We start from the raw sequence: 17,500 nt of genomic DNA, 5'->3' as shown, positions 1-17,500 counted from the left end.
TAGCATGCATGAAGCGCTGGGTTTGATTCTTTTTTTTTTTTTTTTTTGGGTCCAGTCATGGGGCCTGAACTCTGGGCCTGGGCGCTGTCCCTCAGCTCTTCAGCTCAAGGCTAGCACTCTACCACTTGAGCCACAGCACCACTTCCGGATTATTTCTTATGTGGTGCTGAGGAATTGAACCTAGGGCCTCGAGCATGCAAGGCAAGTGTTCTACCACTGAGCCACCTTCCCAGCCCCTGGGTTTGATTCTTTAGTACTACATAAACAGAAAAAGCTGGAAGCGGTGCTGTGGCTCAAGGGGTAGAAGGCTAGCCTTGAGCAAAATAAGCTCAGGGACAGTGCCCAGGCCCTGAGTTCAAGCCCCATGACTGGCAAAAAGAAAAAAGAAGAGGGGGGGGGGAAGAAAAGAAGGAAAGATAGATGGGGGGGAAAACAAAAACAAAAAAAAAAACTTCTTTGGAGATAATCAGAGCCTGGGAACCACCTGCTTGCGGGTGGGTGGGGTGGAGGGAGGGTAAGCGAGCTTCCACTCCTGGGTGGACTCCAGTGTGTCTTTCTGCAGATGGAGGAACCATGTTTTCTGGAACAAGGTGGGAGCAGGGAGGGGGGACAAGTGGTCATCTTATAGGCTACAGTGGCCAAGGAATCTCTCCTCCAGCTGCCTTGAAAATCCTTCCAAGACCTCCTCTCCTCGGCCCAGCCCCAGACTGCGCCCCAAGCCACCCCAGGGTGACTGTGCTTGTGAGATGTGACCCTGCCTGTTTCTCCCACCAGGGCCCCCCAGGTTTCCCTGGTGCTGTTGGCTCCCCCGGACTGCCTGTAAGAACCTAGTACCGTTCCACCACCCCTGTCCACCAGCCAGGTCTCCGTGGCTTTTGCTTGTTGCCCCTTCCTGTGGTGTCGTGGCCCGCTCTTCCCTCCCCATTCATTGTCCCCTGTAGGCAGGGTTGCTAACGACACCCCCCCCCCACACACATACCAGGTCTCCACCCCTTGGCTCTCTTCCCCCACAGTCTCTGACCTCTCTCCATCCTCCGGTTTTCTTTCACCACCCCCGATTTCCTTCTCCTTTTTCTCACCATCCTTCCTCAGTATGAGTCCTCTTGAGCTCTTTTACCTTCTTATTGGAAGCTGGGCCATAGGGAGCCCCTTTATCCCTCCCTCTCTTCTCACTTCTGCCTTCCCGCTTCCCACCACCTGCCGTGGGGACTGAAGATTTGCTGAAAGTAGTTCTTGGGGCTCTGCCAGGCACCTGGCTCCAAGCCTGGCGAAGATGCCAAAGCTTGAGGGCTTCACACTGCAGCCTGGCACAGGTTGGCCGCCCTGCTGCCTTAAGCAAAGCTGTCCAGAGGCACCCCAGGGGTTCGAAGGCAGCCCTGCCCTGCACCTTGTCCCTTAGCCTCCTCCTCTTCCTCTCCCTTCTTTGGCTCCGGTGCCAGTCCTCTCCAAGGCTGGACATGGAATGCCGGCCAGGTGGGTTTCTGGGTGTCACAGGGCCCTGCCCCTCTGTGCCCGCTGCCTTCTGCCAGGTGTCGTTCATCGCTCACAGGTGTGTTTCCAGTCATCTCCCCTCCTTCCCTTCCGGTCCCTCCTGCGTCACAGAAGCTAACCTTTTGTTTGTCAGAGTTTGTCTTCCTGGGGCCTAGCTCCTGTCCTCCCAGGCCTGGTGGCGGAGGCTTGGGAGCAGGGCCCCTCCTTGTCACGGTCCCATCTGTCCCCATGTCCTCATCTCTGACCAAGCCGTGTCTGTTTCTGCTTGCTTGGGTGAAGGGGCCATCTGTCTGTCTAGCCATCTGTCTTGTGTTGTGAAAAGGTTTGGGCGCCATTTGTCCAGGACAGGAGGGTGAGGGACAACATGGGATCTCTCGGAGGTGTGAGGGCTGGGGTAAGGGCCATGGAAAGTAATATCCCCTGCCCTGTGACGCAGTGACTGGCCGAGGCCACATCTCTGGAAGGAGATGGTTTGGGGTGGGGTGGGGCTTGGACAGGTAAGTGTTGGCTATCTGGTGACACACTTCAGTGGGGAGCACCCTCTCCTAATGTTTGTCCCTAAAAAGGAGCACACACCTGATTGTCACCCTCCTAAAGGTACATCTCAGACAGGACCCATGGGTGACAATCACTTCAAGTTCCCCCACAGAGTGGGGCAGGGGAAGGAGGGGGACACTGATGGCCTACTGCCTTGAGAGTATGTTCTAGAAAGGCACCTCTATGTGGATATGTGTCCGACAGCCCCCCCCCCCGAAGCACACCTCTAGAGTCACTTTGCTAGGGATACTGAGGGGCCACTAGTGACCCCCACCTTTGCCCAGGGTGGGAACAGAGGCCTGTGGGGCAGGGGGGAGGCAGGCTGGGCGGGGCTGGCCATCCTCTATGGTGTCTCATGAGTTTTCTCTCCAAGGGCCTCCAAGGAGAGCGAGGCCTCACCGGCCTGACAGGAGACAAGGGGGAACCGGTAAGACAAGGTGGCCTGGGTTCTGGGCAGACAGATTGGGGGCCCCAGGAGGCCACAGGAGGGAGGCTGGGAGGTGGAACTCCTGACTGGCCCCGATACCCTTGGTATGTGTGGGTCTCCACAGATGCTAGGAGCTCAATCTCCATTTGTCCCTACTCCCTGTCCCTTGCCTGTCCCAGGTCCCTGAGCTGTTGCATTTAGGGGGCTCTCCCCGCCTCTTGCCTCTCCTTTCCTCTCCTCTAGTCAGCTTCCGGAGCTCTGCTTAACCTGGGGCCCAGCACAGGCCATGCCCTCCCTGCCAGATGGATACTCTGGATGTTTCCACTCTTGTCCAAGGGGGGAGACAGCAATGTGGGGGCCTGACCCATCCCATCTGCCTCTCTCTACAGGGTCCTCCAGGACAGCCTGGCTACCCAGGTGCTATGGGCCCCCCCGGGCTGCCTGTGAGTATGGAGATGTTGGCCCCAGGGTTGCTGGAGGCTCAGGCTAGTGGTCAGGACGGAGCCGGGCTGGGTGGGCATCCCCCAGCAAGCCCCTCCTCTCCAGGCCTTCCAGCCCCTGCCTCTGCCCTGTCCCTCCTGCAGTTCCCCACCCTCCCTGTGGACCCCCTGGTAGGTGGGCTGGCCCCACTACTCTGCCTGAAGGCTAGACAGCACTAAGTCTCAAGAATGGAAAACTCCCCATGGGGTGGGATGAGCTGGGGAGACCGCCATCCCCAGGGGAGCCGCTGGGAGGGCGCGTCCCGGCTCTCCACTGAGGGCCACAGTGGCAGGAGGGAGGTCACAGAGGCCAGGGCTCTCCTCCCCCAGCCATCTTCCTTGGTGCCCTTAGCCTCCAAGTGCCAGTCTGGGTGCCAGCTGCAGTTCCCCACCCCTTACATTAGCACTGCGAAGGGCGGGCTATTGGGCTAATTCTGTGCGCTCGTGTGCGCTCTTTCTCTCTCCCTCCCTCCCTCCCTCCCTCCCTCCCTCCCTCCCTCCCTCCCTCCCTCCCTCCCTCTCTCTCATCAGGGCATCAAGGGAGAGCGAGGCTACACAGGGCCTGCAGGAGAGAAGGGGGAGTTGGTGAGTCTTGAGTCTTGGTGGCAGTGGATGGTGAGGGGGTGGAAGGAAGGGCTTCAAACAGCATCCGCCTCCACCTCCACCTCCCACCCCCACTGGGGACTGAAGGAGGAGCTCATGACCCCTGTCTCCCCTGCCCCCGAGACACTCCAGCTGTGGCGGGCTGGTGACTGCGGAGGTGGAGGCTGCGCTGCCAGGATCTCAGCAGGCTTTGTGCAGACCGGCTGCCTGCTGGGGAATGGCCTGGACGGCTGGCACGGCTCCTCCTGCCAGAGTGGCTGCCCAGAGCATCAGGCCTGGGACTCAGTCCCCAGCTCAGCCACCCTTCATGGGGCTCCATGATTCATCCAGGGTCCTGCAGCCAATCAGGGAGTAAGTAGGAGAGTCTGGGCTGTAGACCAAATCTATCTGGTGACAGACCTCAAACCTCAACTCCAAGATCAGCGGAGCTGGGTCTGGAGTCTTACTCCCTCCACACACACCCCCTCCCCCCCCCCCCCCCCTCAAAAGAAGTCACCAGGGCCTCAGCAGGGAATCTGCAAAAGCCATCACAAGGCTATTCAGTAGCAAAAATGTCCCAAGGGCCGACTGGGTGCCTGGGCCCTTCTGAGGATTCTGCAGTGAGTGAGGCAGGCCCAGATAAGAGATGAATAAACAGAGAAACAGAGACTAATGTAAGACAGAGACTAGGGACCCAGGAGCCCGGAAGGGGCTGGAGCAGTGCATATGATGCTGTGTAGACAGAAGGTCAGGGAGGTCATCATGGAGGAGGAGGTGGCATTGGAGCTGAGATCTGAATAGAGGAGGGAATCCCACAGAGAGAGGCCATGGGTAAGGGACTACAGGAGCAGTTTGGGGCCATGTAATCATTCGCTAGGACTTGAGGACACCTAAAGAGTGGGCAATGGAGGGAATTCCAAGTGAGAGAGCCATGCAAAGGCTCTGGGGTGCAAACATACAGAGCAAGTTGGGGGAACATCAGTCTGCCTGGTAAGTGAGGCCAGGAAGAGTGGTTGGTGATAGATTTACAGGATGCCTCAAACCCTAACATGGGTGAAAAGTATGTGCTTCGTTTTAGTTGGCAGAGAGGAGTCATGGAAGGTTCTTGAGCAAGAGAGGGTAGCCTAATCAGAACTGCGCTTGAGGACGAAAGGCTGGCAGCGATTTATTGGCTGACTGGTCCCGTCACTCAGATAGAGAGGAGGCAGCCTGAGGGGACCAGGCGGAAGAGTCCTGCTCACCTGCAGGGCTGCCCACTGCACATCCCCCCGCCAGGGACTGACTGTGCTCCTCTGATCCCAGGGCCCACCAGGTTCCGAAGGCCTCCCTGGTCCCGCAGGCCCAGCAGTGAGTGACGGGGGGGGGGGGGGGGGGGTGGTTGGGGAAGGAGGGTGTGAAGCGGGCCTTCTTTGGCTTGGGACAGGAATGATTGGGTTCCAACTCCATTCTTCCCTCTGGTGACAGGGTCCCCGAGGAGAACGAGGACCCCAAGGGGCTGCCGGTGAGAAGGGCGACCAGGTGAGTTAGGCCTTCTGGTGGGCATCAGTCTTCCCATCCCACCAGTCCTGGATGAGAGCCTCCCAGGTCCTGTGGAGAGTGGGACCTGCTGGCCTCTTGGGGGGGGGGGGGAGGGCTTGCGTGCAGGGGAGGGGGGAGTTGAGGCTGCCTCAGCCTGTCACCCTTTCCACCTGGGCGGCCAGGCAGAGAGAGATGGCACAGCACGCTGTCCCTTGCTGTTTCTTTCAGGGATTCCAAGGCCAGCCAGGCTTTCCAGGCCTACCGGTGAGTGAAAACACAAAGCCAGCTCTGTGATGTGTTCTCATGGGGAGGGCCGGCCTGGCAGAGGAGGGAAGAGGCCGGAGAAGCAGTCTGGGTGGCCAGGCCTCTCTCCAGGAACTCAACCTGGCCAGTAAGGGCCTCCTGGGTGGTCCCAGCAAGGCCAGGCAGACATTTGTAGAAGATAAAATTGGTTTCATGACCCACGGGGAAGCATACACAGGAAGAAGAAAGAATGGGCTCCAGCCTCATTAAAAAAAAAAAAAAAAAAAAAAAATTCCTGCCTGCTTCTTTGTTGATCCAGGGTCCCCCTGGGTTCCCGGGAAAAGTCGGAGCACCTGGACCCCCTGGGCCTCAAGCAGAGAAGGTGAGCAAGACCTCCAAGGCCCCGCCACAGGTTGGAGCCAGGCAGTGCCCATGCCCCTCTTCCACCCCTAGCACGGGGCCTACGGGGAATTCACAGACCTACTTCCTTGTTAAAAGCCAGGCCCAACAACAACTAAGTCCTTTGAGCAGTCAGGCTCATAAAGACAGGTAGAGTATGGCCCAAAGCAGAGCCTGCTTGGCAGCCCAGCCCGGCGCCATCTTGGTCTCCTCAGCAGGAAGCCAAGGGAGGGGGGAAGTGCAATCCAGACCAGAAATATCTCACTGGAGGGCACCCCCTGGAGGTGACGGCGGTGGGGGGGGGGGTAATAAAACTTTCCCTCCAGCAGCCATACTTAGATTGTCCCAGGGTCTCAGAGAGGGCAGGGATGGTATGAGACTTGGTGACAGTGAGGAGCCACAGCCTGGGGAGCCTCACACGGCCCGTCTGTGAGTTTGGCCCTACCACGGTTTGGGGGCTGCTGTGTCTGTCTCAGCCCAGGATGACTTCTGAGCTTAGGGTAGGAGGGTGGGCCCAGCATGGGAGACCTTCAGCATGTAGGAACTACTTTCTTCTAAAGCTACTTGTGACCCTGTCACTGTACAGGTGAAGAAAGGCCTGTCAAGCCCCCCAGCTCAAGCTGGTCATTGCAGAGAATCCCAAACTCAAGGCAGTAGTTCATCCTGAGTCCCCGTGGGACTGACATAGGCTGGATTGTGCTGACCCCTCCTGGTAGCTGATGGCATTGCAATGACCCCAGCTCTGGCTCTCCTTTAGTGGGGATCACTGATGCAGTTAGCCACCTCTCCCTACTGAATGCAGCAGCCACTCTTCTCCGCCTCTTGCCACCCTCTCCTTTCCCTCCTGAACCCTCCATGGCTCCCCACTAGAGCAGTGATTTTAGACTGGTCATCTCCCAGGCTAATCACACGAAATTTTAAACTGTGAAACAGATATAAGTGATGCTTCCTTGTCTAAAATAAGCATAGGGGCCTGGAGTCTTACTCCCTGGGTCCCCACTTCATTCCCCTCAGCTTCCTGGCTCCCCCACGAGCCCCCCAACACTCTGAGAAGTCTCCTTTGATAAAGTGTAGTGCAGTCCATCAAGTTTATCCTACCTCCTGCCCCGCCCGTCACTGGGGCCCTGATAGGCTGGCCCAGCAGGCATATGCCTGCTTCCAGATCTTTATTCTTCTGGGAGGTTCTCTCCAGCAGGCCTCTTTCTCCTCCTTCTGTCTAGCATCTGCTACCAGGCCCCTGACCATTGTGAGCTCCCTCGTCTCCCACAGCCCCTTTCCCCATACACGACATGTGGACCATTGTATTTACCATGGATCCTGCGGGCCTGTGGCCTGACGGGGCAGGGAAATCCCAGGGGACAGTGGCCACCCCACTTTCTTTACCTCGCAGCATCAAAGCCAGTACACATTGCATACTGTTATGTGATGTTCACTGAATGCATGCCCCCGTCACCCCTCACCTGGGCCAACCCAAGAAAATGGTGGACTAAAGAGGCTCTGCCCCTCCTCCCCGAGCAGCGAGGAAAGGGGGACCTTCGCAGGCAAGCGCAGACCCTCAAGGGGAGATCACTCTATATGTGTCAGTTAGGCCAGCTCAGGCCCTAGCTAGAAGCCAGGTGTCCTGACTTCTAGGCGATCCCTAGGCCCTTTGATTCAGGGCAAGACGAGGCCCTGCTGACTCTGCCGGCTTTTGCTGGTTTCAGGGAAGCGAGGGGATTCGAGGACCATCCGGCTTGCCTGGCTCCCCTGGGCCACCAGGACCTCCTGGCATTCAGGTGAGCATGGGTCCGCAGCCTGGCAGACAGGGTTTGTGTGCATGTGTGCACATGTGTGGCAGGGCTGGGAGTTGGGTGGGGGATGGGGAGAGCTAAAGGCCTGGCTCAGCCCTCCCATGTTCTAGGCCCTGGCACAATGGGCAGAAACGTGTCTCCTGTCTACAGGGCCCCGCTGGGCTGGATGGACTGGATGGGAAGGACGGCAAACCTGGCCTGAGGGTAAGATGGGAGGCTGGGGCGGACAGGCGTCCCTTTCCCTCCTTCCTTTTCCTGTAGGAAGTTCCAGGCTCTCTCAGTCATCCTTGTGAACTTAGCCAGGTTAGATGGGCTAGCATCTGCAAAGGCAGGACAGTGATAAGAATTCATGTACAGTCTAAGACTTTGATGACTGGAAACATTCAACTGGGTTTTAGGAAGAATCAGCTACAGACACAGAAAGGCCTTGAGCGAGGCCTGGCTTCTTAGCTGAGTTATGCCAGTACTAGGGCTTGAACTCAGGGCCTGGGCACTGTCCCTTAGCTTTTTTCACTCAAGACTAGGGCTCTACCACTTGAACCACAGTTCTACTTCTAGCTTTTGGGTGGCTCATGGAAGATAATTGTCTCATAGACTTTCCTGTCCAGGCTATCTTTGAACTGAGATCCTCCTGAGCAGCTAGGATTACAGGCGTGAGCCACTAGCACCTGGCTCCTTGGTTGAGTCTTGCTGGGAAATCTGAAAGGAATGGGATCATAGCAAAGGTCAGGACATCAAAAAAGTCAGCTTGTTCTGGTACCGAAGGAAGAAGAGCCAAGGCTCAGAGAGGACCTGGGTCATACAACACCCCTGTCAGGTCAGAGGCTGAGAGGGGCTTTGAATTCTTTCCCTCTGCCTCACACAACAGCAACTTCACCATGAGGGGTGGCCCCAGGGTAGGGGGGCAGTTGGTAAAGGGGAAGCAGTGAGTGATTGGATGCAGTCTGGGAAAAAATTGCCTCAATACCTGGCCTCTTTTCCTAGGGGGACCCCGGTCCTGCTGGCCCCCCTGGACTCATGGGACCCCCGGTAAGTTGAGCTTCAGGAAGGAGTTGGGAGCTCTAAGCCCTCTCCCCAGCGCTGTCTGGAAAACTAGAAGGCAGCACATGTCCTCCAGATCTCCCTTCCCCCCTCACCTCACCTCAAGAGGGAGGTGGGGGACACGACATCTCCTTGTCTTTCCTTCAAGGGCTTCAAGGGGAAGACAGGACACCCCGGCCTCCCTGGACCCAAGGTAGGGGGACTTCCACAGGATGGATTTTCCTTGATGCCGTGTAGACAGCCTGGGTGGAGGTTCTGCATGATCCTGGCTGAGATGTCATCGGCTTCCTGAGGCCACCAGGACCTGGAAGTGTGGCGTAGAACTCATCTACTAGCATGAGGGTGTCTCTAACCAATGCCAGGGAGGGGGCAGGTCCCCTCTGATGTGGGCTGGGGGGTCACCAAAGCTCTGACCACCCCTCTCTCTTTAGGGTGACTGTGGCAAACCAGGCCCTCCTGGCAGCAGTGGCCGGCCAGGCGCAGAGGTAAGAGCCAGGATCTCTGCACACTGACATTAGGTCGCTCTGGGCTCTGTTGAATCTAGTGTAGCCATTTCCTTCCTCTTCGTGGCAGAGTGGCTGCTTTCCCTCTCCCTAGCCTTCTGAGAAGTTTCACCCCACTTTCCACAACTTGAACCTTCTCCCTCTTAAGAGTTGTAACTGGGGCTGGCAATGTGGCCTAGTGGTAGAGTGCTTACTTAGCATGCATGAAGCCCTGGGTTCGATTCCTCAGTACGACATAAACAGAAAAACCTGGAAGTGGCGCTGTGGCTCGAGTGGTAGAGTATTAGCCTTGAGCAAAAGAAGCTCAGGGACAGTGCCCAGGCCTTGAGTTCAAGCCCCAGGACTGGCAAAAAAAAAAAAAAAAAAAGTTGTAACTGACCCTTTCCCTTTCCCTAGGGGCTACTGTGTCACCCTCTTCAAACACACAACCTAGCATTCTCAGGCTCCAGGAAGCTTGAGTGTGAAGGCTAGCACCCAGCCCCACTCTTCCGGCCATTGGTGTCTCTCCCAATTCCATACAGCCCTCTCCTCCTTTGCAGCTGTGTGTCACACACAAGTCTGTTTCTGTGTCCCCTCTTCCTTTTCTTCTCCTGCAGGGTGAGCCTGGCGCCATGGGACCCCAGGGACGACCTGGCCCTCCTGGCCATGTTGTAAGTGAAATTGTTTTTTATCTCTGTCTCTGAGCAAGTTAGGATTCAGGGGTGATTGGGCAAGCTGCTGGGCCCAGCCACAGGTTCGGTGTTAACCATGCTGAGATAAAAAGGGTCCCCCAGCTCACCCGATTGACCACTTTACTATTTTCTGGGTACATTCAAGGTCCCTTATCAGATGACGGTCTTTCAGTTACTCAACAAATAATTGAGCACCTGCTCAATGACCGTTCCAAGCTTTGGAGCAACGGCAGTGAATGAGATGGAAAGGCCCAGGATCTCATGGCATTTCCCAGCAATCACAACAAACACATGAACTGGAGAGCATCGGGCAGTGACATGATGCCACTGGGAGGGCCAGGGAGGGGGCTGGAGAAGAAGCCCTTGCTGGACAAGTGAGGCCTGGATGAGAGCAGTCTGGGGGGACAGTGGGAGATGCTAAAATGATCAGTAGAGCTGCAGAGCCAAAGGCAGAGAGCAGGAGCCCCAAGAAGATCATTGTGGCTGGCGAGTTTGAGGAAGGGTCCAGCGGGACCCTGAAAGCTGAGCTTCCAAGATAGGAGAAGGCTCACAGACAGGGTTGGAGCCTGGGGTAGGTACACTCAGGGAGAAGTGGGTGGATGGAGAAGGGATGGAGGGCTGGGGGCTGGATCTGGATTGTGTTTAAAGGTGAAGGACTTGCTGGGACCTGAATTGGGACAGGGATGGGGCAGAGGGTAGAAAGAGGAGCTGAGGGTGACTCCTGTGTTTGGTCTGGCAGCTGGGTAAGTAGGTGGTGTGTTTATTGAGTTAGGGTGACCTGGAGAGGACTCTTTATTAAGCAACAACCAATTTCCCATCTGTGGCACACAAGACTGCCAATTGGTTCCTTTGATCAGTGTGACGGCTCCAAGCTGATGGGGCTCCAGGAAAGCAAACACACTGCCATTCCATTGCAGCCTGGCTGGCTCTGATTTCTAGGAGGATTTGGGAAAAATTAAAAATAATTCATAATGCCAGGCGATGGGGGCTCATGCCTACAGTCCTAGCTACTCAGGAGGCTGAGATCTGAGGATTGTGGTTCAAAGCAAGACTGGGCAGAATAAGTCCATGAGACTCATCTCCAATTAGCCATCAAAAAGCTGGAAATGGAGTTGTGGTTCAAGAAGTAGACCAACACTAGCCTGGTGCAAAAAAGCTAATAGTGCAAGGCCCTGAGTTCAAGCCCCAGTGTTGACACAAAAAGAAAACAAACAACAGCAACAACAACAACAAACCAATTCATGACTCCCAAAAAGGAAGACTCCTAGAGGGGAGTGGAAAGTAGAGAGCATGCTGGTTCTTTTCTTTTTATTATTATTGTTGTTATTGTAGAGTTGGTATACAGAGGGGTAATGAGTACAATTCCTGTTGAACCATGTCTCCCCTTCGGTCACTGTCTTCTGATTTTTCCCCCTCATTCCCACCCACAAATGTACAGTTTATTTTCCACATAGTGTCTAGAGAGTACCACTGAGGCCAAAGGAGGATATGAATAGGAGTGGTTGACAGAGGCTATGTGCATATGTTCATATAAAAAATATCTATGAAATGGTTCTTTCTCTTACTCCTGTCTGTCCAGTCCAGGACTTCTACTGTGTGATAGTCGATCACAAGGATCTTAGATGAGGAGAACGCAGGCCATGGCTTCTAGAACTTTCCTGCTGGGACTAGTGGAAGAAGGTGCTCTGACAGGGAACTAAGTGTCCTGGGGTTCAAGAGAAGGTGCCATTTTGACTAGGGAGAAGACATTTGAGCTGTGCACGGATATTGGCCATCAGGAATGGGGTGCAGGAGGGAGTACTCCTGGAGGTTACCAGGGTACCAGCAGAGTGGGGAGAGGGCCCTGGTGCTCAGCTACAGAGCTTCTCCTTGTGGATATTGGGGGTCAGTGCTGAGCCCCTGCTAGGTGGACCTTCAGCTCCTGGCCTTCCCTCCCCCGTGGCTGCTGGCAGGGCAGCAGGAGTCTCAGAAGATGCCTAGGGATGCGGCTGCTACTTAGTTGCCTTACTTTTGCTCTCTGTACTGAAGAGCTGTGGTTCCCAGAAAATCCTCTCCCACGCCAGGTGCTGTAATCCTAGCTACTCAGGAGGCTGAGATCTGAGGATCTTGGTTCAAAACCAGCATGGGCAGGAAAGTCTGTGAGACTCTTATCTCCAATTAGCCACCAGAAAACCAGAAGTGGTCCTGTGGCTCAAGTGGTAGAGCGCTAGCCTTGATCTGAAGAGTTGAGGGACAGTGCCCAGGCCCAGAGTTCAAGCCCCACAACTGACAAATAAACAAATAAACATCCTCTCCCAGTCCCAAGCATGCTATTCAGTAGGCACTGGGCAGGATGGCAGGGAACTCAGGTCTGTGCTCTGGGCCCAAACCCATTAGAAGTTCAAATATAGGAGCTGAGGGGAAGAAAAGGTTTCTGGAAGAAAATAAAAACTAGTATCAAAGGAAGAAAACAGGGTTGGTCCTTCTGCCAGCCTTGCACCCCATGGGGTGCTTACCGTTCACTTCCTCTTCCCCTGACTTCCCTCTCTTTAGGGGCCTGCAGGGCCTCCTGGTCAGCCAGGCCCAGCTGGGATCTCTGCCTTGGTGAGTGACACTCTCCCCTTGTTCCTCCCCTTGCTGTCCTCCCGCTGTAGGACAGAGGACAACTTGTCACCAGCCTCTCAGCTGCCCTTAAAGACCGCCCCCCCCACACACACACCTTTCTAGGATGTGGCAAAGGGCTCTGGCAATGGCTGGGGCCACACAATGGGCTGTCTGCCTGGGGTTCTGCAGTCTATTCTTCCCTCATGCCTTCAGCGTCTGTCTTTCCTGTTCTCTAGGGACTGAAAGGAGACCGGGGAGCCCCTGGAGAAAGGGGCCTGGCAGGTCTCCCAGGCCAGCCTGGTACACCTGGACACCCTGGTCCCCCGGTAAGCCCCTCCATCTTACAGCACAGTCCAGTGGGAGGGTTTGCACTGTGCAGCAGGGGCTGGAGCGCAGCAGGTTAGCAACATAGAGCTAGGGCCTGGATATGGATCCCTCCATACTGAGCAGCAGGCACCGTGCCTCTGGTGACCACCGCCATTCTGATGCAGGGCCCCCACAAGGTGTTAGGCAGAGGAGAGCCCATCCCTCTTTTGCCCCTGCCTGATGGGAACTTGTCAGTTACTACAAAAAAAAAGTCTTTGAAAATGTCAGGAATGAGAAATGCCATGCCATTACTGTAATTCTCTCAGCTCCTCAGAAACCATGACTTGGTCTTAGCTTGTGTTTAGCACTAAGTGATGCTATGTTGGTCGCTTACTGTTGGCCGAATGGAGAGCTAAATGCCTGGCCTGCATTTTGTTTTAATATGGACTGCGGCCCCATTTGATTGTCCCTCCTTAACAGATGAGGAAACTGGGGCTCAGCAAGGCTAAGCAGGTTGTTCAGAATCACACAGCTAGCTAGTAAGGAGGAGTGTTGTGACTCCATCTCCAGCCAAGAACTTGAATCGTTTAGCCTGTCTGCAAAACTATTGTCTTCAAAATGTCCAGATAGGGCCAGGTGGCTGTGGCTCACGCATGTAATCCTAGCTACACAGGAGCCTGTGATCTGAGGATTGTGGCTCAATGCAGGAAAACATCTGTGAGATTCTTATCTCCATTTAACCACCAGAGAGCTGGAGTGGAGCCATAGCTCAAGTGGTAGAGCACTAACCCTAAGTGAACAAGTAAAGGACAATACCCAGGCCCTGATTTCAAGGCCCAGTTCTGATGACCCAAAAGCCTCCTGAGAAAGCTGAGGAGCCAGCTCATCTAGCCCCAAATAGGATGCTTTCTACCAAGCAGCCTCTCTTCCAGGGAGGAGCAGAAATAGCCCTGAGGCTGGTAGCTTGAAATAGGGTATATGATTCCAATTGGGTGGGAATGGTCAGTAGGCCCATTTGCCAGATCCACTCACTCTGACTCCTGACAAGGATCCTCCACAGGTCCCCCTGACCCAGCCTTTCGCCCTGGCTGCAAGTTCAGGAGCCTCCAGGACCCCTGAAATAATCTCTGGTTCCCTTCCCAGCAGCCCACAGGAAGGGGCTGGACTGGAGAGGCAGCCTTTCTCATCATGTCACTGGGAGGGAGGGAAGTGGCCCAGGCATGTGCTGGCCAGTCTCACGGAGGACAGAGGTGTGGGGATCTCAAGCAAAGAGACATAATCTATTTCTCCCCTGCAGAGCTCAGATGGCGGCAGCAGGAGCTGTCAGCATGGGCTCTGGGACCAGGCTAAAGAGTTAGTGGGGAAAGGCTGCAGGTTCAGGTTCTCATGGAATAGGGGCCGGTGGGCCTGACCTGTGAGGTCAGGTTGGGCAACAGCTCATCACATCTCTTTTCCTCAGGGGGAACCTGGTACAGACGGTGCAGCTGGCAAAGAGGTACCATTGGGCTGGAACCCTTTTCCCTTGGGGAGACTCCACCTTCCTCCTCTCCTTCCTTGTGCCCCCTACCCCCTCTCTTCCCCACGCCCCTCCTGCTTTCATTCAGTTATAAGCATTCCTGTGTGCACAGACCAACTCTAGACTGAATCTCTATCCTCCTGTCCTCTGTCCGTGGGCTCGATCAATCTTGGTTTGAAAATATTTAGAAAAAAAAATTACATCAGTATTGAACATACACAGACCTTTTTTTCTGGTCATTAGCTCCTAAACAATACAGTATTGCCACTACTTATATAGCATTCATACTTTATTGGATATTATATATGGCCCAGAGATGATTTTCAGTTATACAGGGAAATGTGTGTAGATGATAGGCAAATACTGTGTCATCTTAGAAAAAGGGACTTGAGTAGCTACAGGTTTGGGTCTTCATGGGGTCTTGAGATCAAGGCCTGCGGATGACTGTGCACTGGGATCTGGTCACTCTTGTTGCTTCAAGGATAGGAACTGGAAGCTAGGGGGCAAGCATGGCAATGTGACTTGTCCTCCCCTTTTTATTTGGTTTGTTTTTATTCTGTAACTGGTCTGAAACTGAGTAATGATAATGCTCCAATTGTGTATTTCCTCAGCGCCATCTCTTACCTGGCCCTCCACTGCTCCAGATTGGCTCTCTCATTTGTCCCCCCATACATACCTTTTTCTTTTTCCTCCTCCTCCTCTTCCTCCTCTTCTTCCTCCTCCTCCTCCTGCTCTTCCTCCTCCTCTTCCTCCTCCTCCTTCTATTCCTCCTCTTCTTCCTCCTCCTGCTGCTGCTGCTGCTGCTGCTGCTCCTCCTCCTCCTTCTCATCTGTGATGAGAATCCTAGACAACAGGACTAAGCAAAGCCATCTCCCGGGGACAGTATCCTCCCTTCCACCTGCCAGGGAGGCTCCTTTCCTTTCTCACACACTGCTTAGCAGGACACAGCCTGGGGTCTGAGTGCTGGGAAGGGTGGTTTTTTTCTGCTTCTTGGGAAGCTTGGAGGTATAGCCCACACTTGACCTCTGATTTTCGCTTTCTTCTAGGGTCCCCCTGGAAAGCAAGGACTCTATGGACCTCCTGGTCCAAAGGTGAGTTGGGTGCTGGCTGGTTTTAGGAGACCATACTCATGAGGTGGTTAAACCCAGCTCCAACCTATTGCTTTAGCCTCACAGGAGACTCAGGAAGCCCAGTGAGCAGGGAGAAAGAGGGCACGGAGCAGGGCACTAGTGGTTCACTCCTGTAGTTCTAGCTGCTCAGGAGGCTGAGACCTGAGGATCACAGTTCAAAGCCTGACTGAGCAGAAAAGTATATGAGATTCATCTTTCCAGTTAACCAGCAAAATGCTAGAAGTTGGAGGTGTGACTCAAGTGGTAGAGCATAAGCCTTGAGCAAAAAAAAAAAAAAACAAGAGAGAGGGGCTGGGAAGGTGGCTCAGTGGTAGAGTGCTTGCCTTGCCTGCCTGAGGCCCTGGGTTCGATTCCTCAGCACCACATAAGCAAAAAGAAAAAAGCCAGAAATGGTGCTGTGGCTCAAGTGGTAGAGCGCTAGCCTTGAGCTGAAGAGCTGAGGGACAGCACCCAGGCCCAGAGTTCAGGCCCCACGACCAGAGACACCCCCCCCCAAAAAAAAAAAAACAAGTGAGAATGTGAGGTCCTGAGTTCAAGTCCTAGTACCAACACACACACACACACACACACACACACACACACACACACACACACACACACACACACACACACACACACACACACACACACACACACACACACACACACACACACACACACACACACACACACACACACACACACACACACACACACACACACACACACACAAAGGGACCATGGAACCAGAGTTTTAGACCCCAGGCCCAAACTCCAGGAATTCCGTATCTGGCTCCTGGCTCATTTTTGCCAAAGATATCTGGTTCTGGGCACTGAGTGGAGATTACATGGTGTGGACACAGCACAGGAAGATAGCACTTCAGCCCATCTTCAGCAGTCTTGAGGATGTAGACTCTATGCTATGCTTAATAAGCTTCTTTTCTGCCAAGAGCCATTTGGATATTATAACATCATTCCTGGACTGTACAAAATTATCAATACAGACAGACTGGCCTTAAGAAGCTGTGGAGAAGTATAAATGCCTGGCCTATCATGTATCAAATGATTTCTCAGGCCTTATATGGCTCAAGGGTCAGATGCTCCCACCTCTGGCTTAAATAGACCAGGAACTGGGGGCAGGAGGCGAAAGGTATTCATGGTTGTAGAGTACCAGCCATAGGTTGGGCCTGGTTGACCATTATATGAGTCCTTATTTTAGCAAGGGTTCTGAATTGTTATGGTCAGGATATGGTCAGGCTAAACAGCCATCTTGCTTGGTGGACAATAGAGGACACTCTATTGTCTCTTAAAAGTAGTTTGGGCCTCCATAAAGATATTTTTTCTGGGGCTGGGAAGGTGGCTCAGTGGTAGAGTGCTTGCCTTGCATGCATAAGGCTCTGGGTTCGATTCCTCAGCATCACATAAGCAGAAAAAGCTGGAAGTGGTACTGTGGCTCAAGTGGTAGAGCACTAACCTTGAGATGAAGAGCTGAGAGACAGTGCCCACGCCCAGAGTTCAGGCCCCACAACCAACAACAACAAAAAAAAGGTGTTTTTTCCTGCATAAAGGTATTATGGATTAGTGATAAGTCCTGCTGAGATTCCAACATGATTGCAGAGTGCTTAGAGCAGTCACACACAACATAGACACACCAAGCTCCCCTCTCTACTTCGTTAACAGGCCCTTGTAAGTAGTCAGCGCTTTTCAGCAAAAGCAACTTTAAAGCTGTTCCAGGCAGGACTTGGAGGAGTAACCTCCTCTCCCAGTACTCACTGGACCATTTCTGATTCTTGGCTATGATTCCCTGTGATTGGAGGAACAAAAGTCTGTTTTCATTCCCCAACTATCACTAGCTCTTGTTGGCTCTGGCTTGGCCTGGGTTAAGCAAAGATTCATAAACAATAGCACCTGGCGCAGTCCAGTCACACCAACGCTGGATTTCACAGAAGACTGGGGTCTAGGGAGGGTACTCAGTCCCACCAGGCATAAGGATAAGAGGTGGCTTTTCAACACACTGTGGAGAAGGGATGGGGCATTACAAGCCGCAAGGACTCAGGATGGCAGACTCAGAATGGTAACTGGCAGTGACGGCTGGAGGTACAATACCAGGATCCCAACAAAGGGCCTTGCTTGTCTGGCCAAGGAATTGAACCTTCATACTGAGGGTGGGTGGGAGTGTTATGATCAGGGAGCAGTGCCATAAAACTATCTTCTAGAAGGACTGTGAGATGGAGAATGGGGGCGACCTGTGGTGCTGTGGCCCCAATCCAGACATGGATACTGAAGACTCTCTGGAAAATGGAGA

General features: G+C 54.0%; 1 protein-coding gene across 4 annotated transcripts in view; it reads left to right on the top strand.

Moving 5' to 3' along the window:
* Positions 1–17,500, top strand: part of Col16a1 (collagen type XVI alpha 1 chain) — a 63,738-nt gene that overhangs the window by 42,505 nt on the left and 3,733 nt on the right. For all 4 annotated transcript variants that reach the window (XM_070008976.1, XM_070008974.1, XM_070008977.1 and 1 more), the window contains 18 exons: positions 775–819; positions 2,402–2,455; positions 2,845–2,898; positions 3,466–3,519; positions 4,819–4,863; positions 4,981–5,034; positions 5,263–5,298; positions 5,597–5,659; positions 7,380–7,451; positions 7,617–7,670; positions 8,451–8,495; positions 8,656–8,700; positions 8,939–8,992; positions 9,607–9,660; positions 12,214–12,264; positions 12,501–12,590; positions 14,030–14,065; positions 15,133–15,177. In XM_070008976.1, coding sequence (XP_069865077.1) covers positions 775–819; positions 2,402–2,455; positions 2,845–2,898; positions 3,466–3,519; positions 4,819–4,863; positions 4,981–5,034; positions 5,263–5,298; positions 5,597–5,659; positions 7,380–7,451; positions 7,617–7,670; positions 8,451–8,495; positions 8,656–8,700; positions 8,939–8,992; positions 9,607–9,660; positions 12,214–12,264; positions 12,501–12,590; positions 14,030–14,065; positions 15,133–15,177 — 951 coding nt within the window. The remainder of the gene's footprint in view (positions 1–774; positions 820–2,401; positions 2,456–2,844; positions 2,899–3,465; positions 3,520–4,818; positions 4,864–4,980; positions 5,035–5,262; positions 5,299–5,596; positions 5,660–7,379; positions 7,452–7,616; positions 7,671–8,450; positions 8,496–8,655; positions 8,701–8,938; positions 8,993–9,606; positions 9,661–12,213; positions 12,265–12,500; positions 12,591–14,029; positions 14,066–15,132; positions 15,178–17,500) is intronic.

This window comes from Dipodomys merriami, unplaced genomic scaffold, assembly GCF_024711535.1.
Source record: "Dipodomys merriami isolate MVZ:Mamm:240054 unplaced genomic scaffold, mDipMer1.0.p SCAF_71, whole genome shotgun sequence".
NCBI classification, from domain to species: domain Eukaryota; kingdom Metazoa; phylum Chordata; class Mammalia; order Rodentia; family Heteromyidae; genus Dipodomys; species Dipodomys merriami.
The sequence above is the reverse complement of the archived record's forward strand: the minus strand, read 5'-3'. Positions and strand labels throughout refer to the sequence as shown.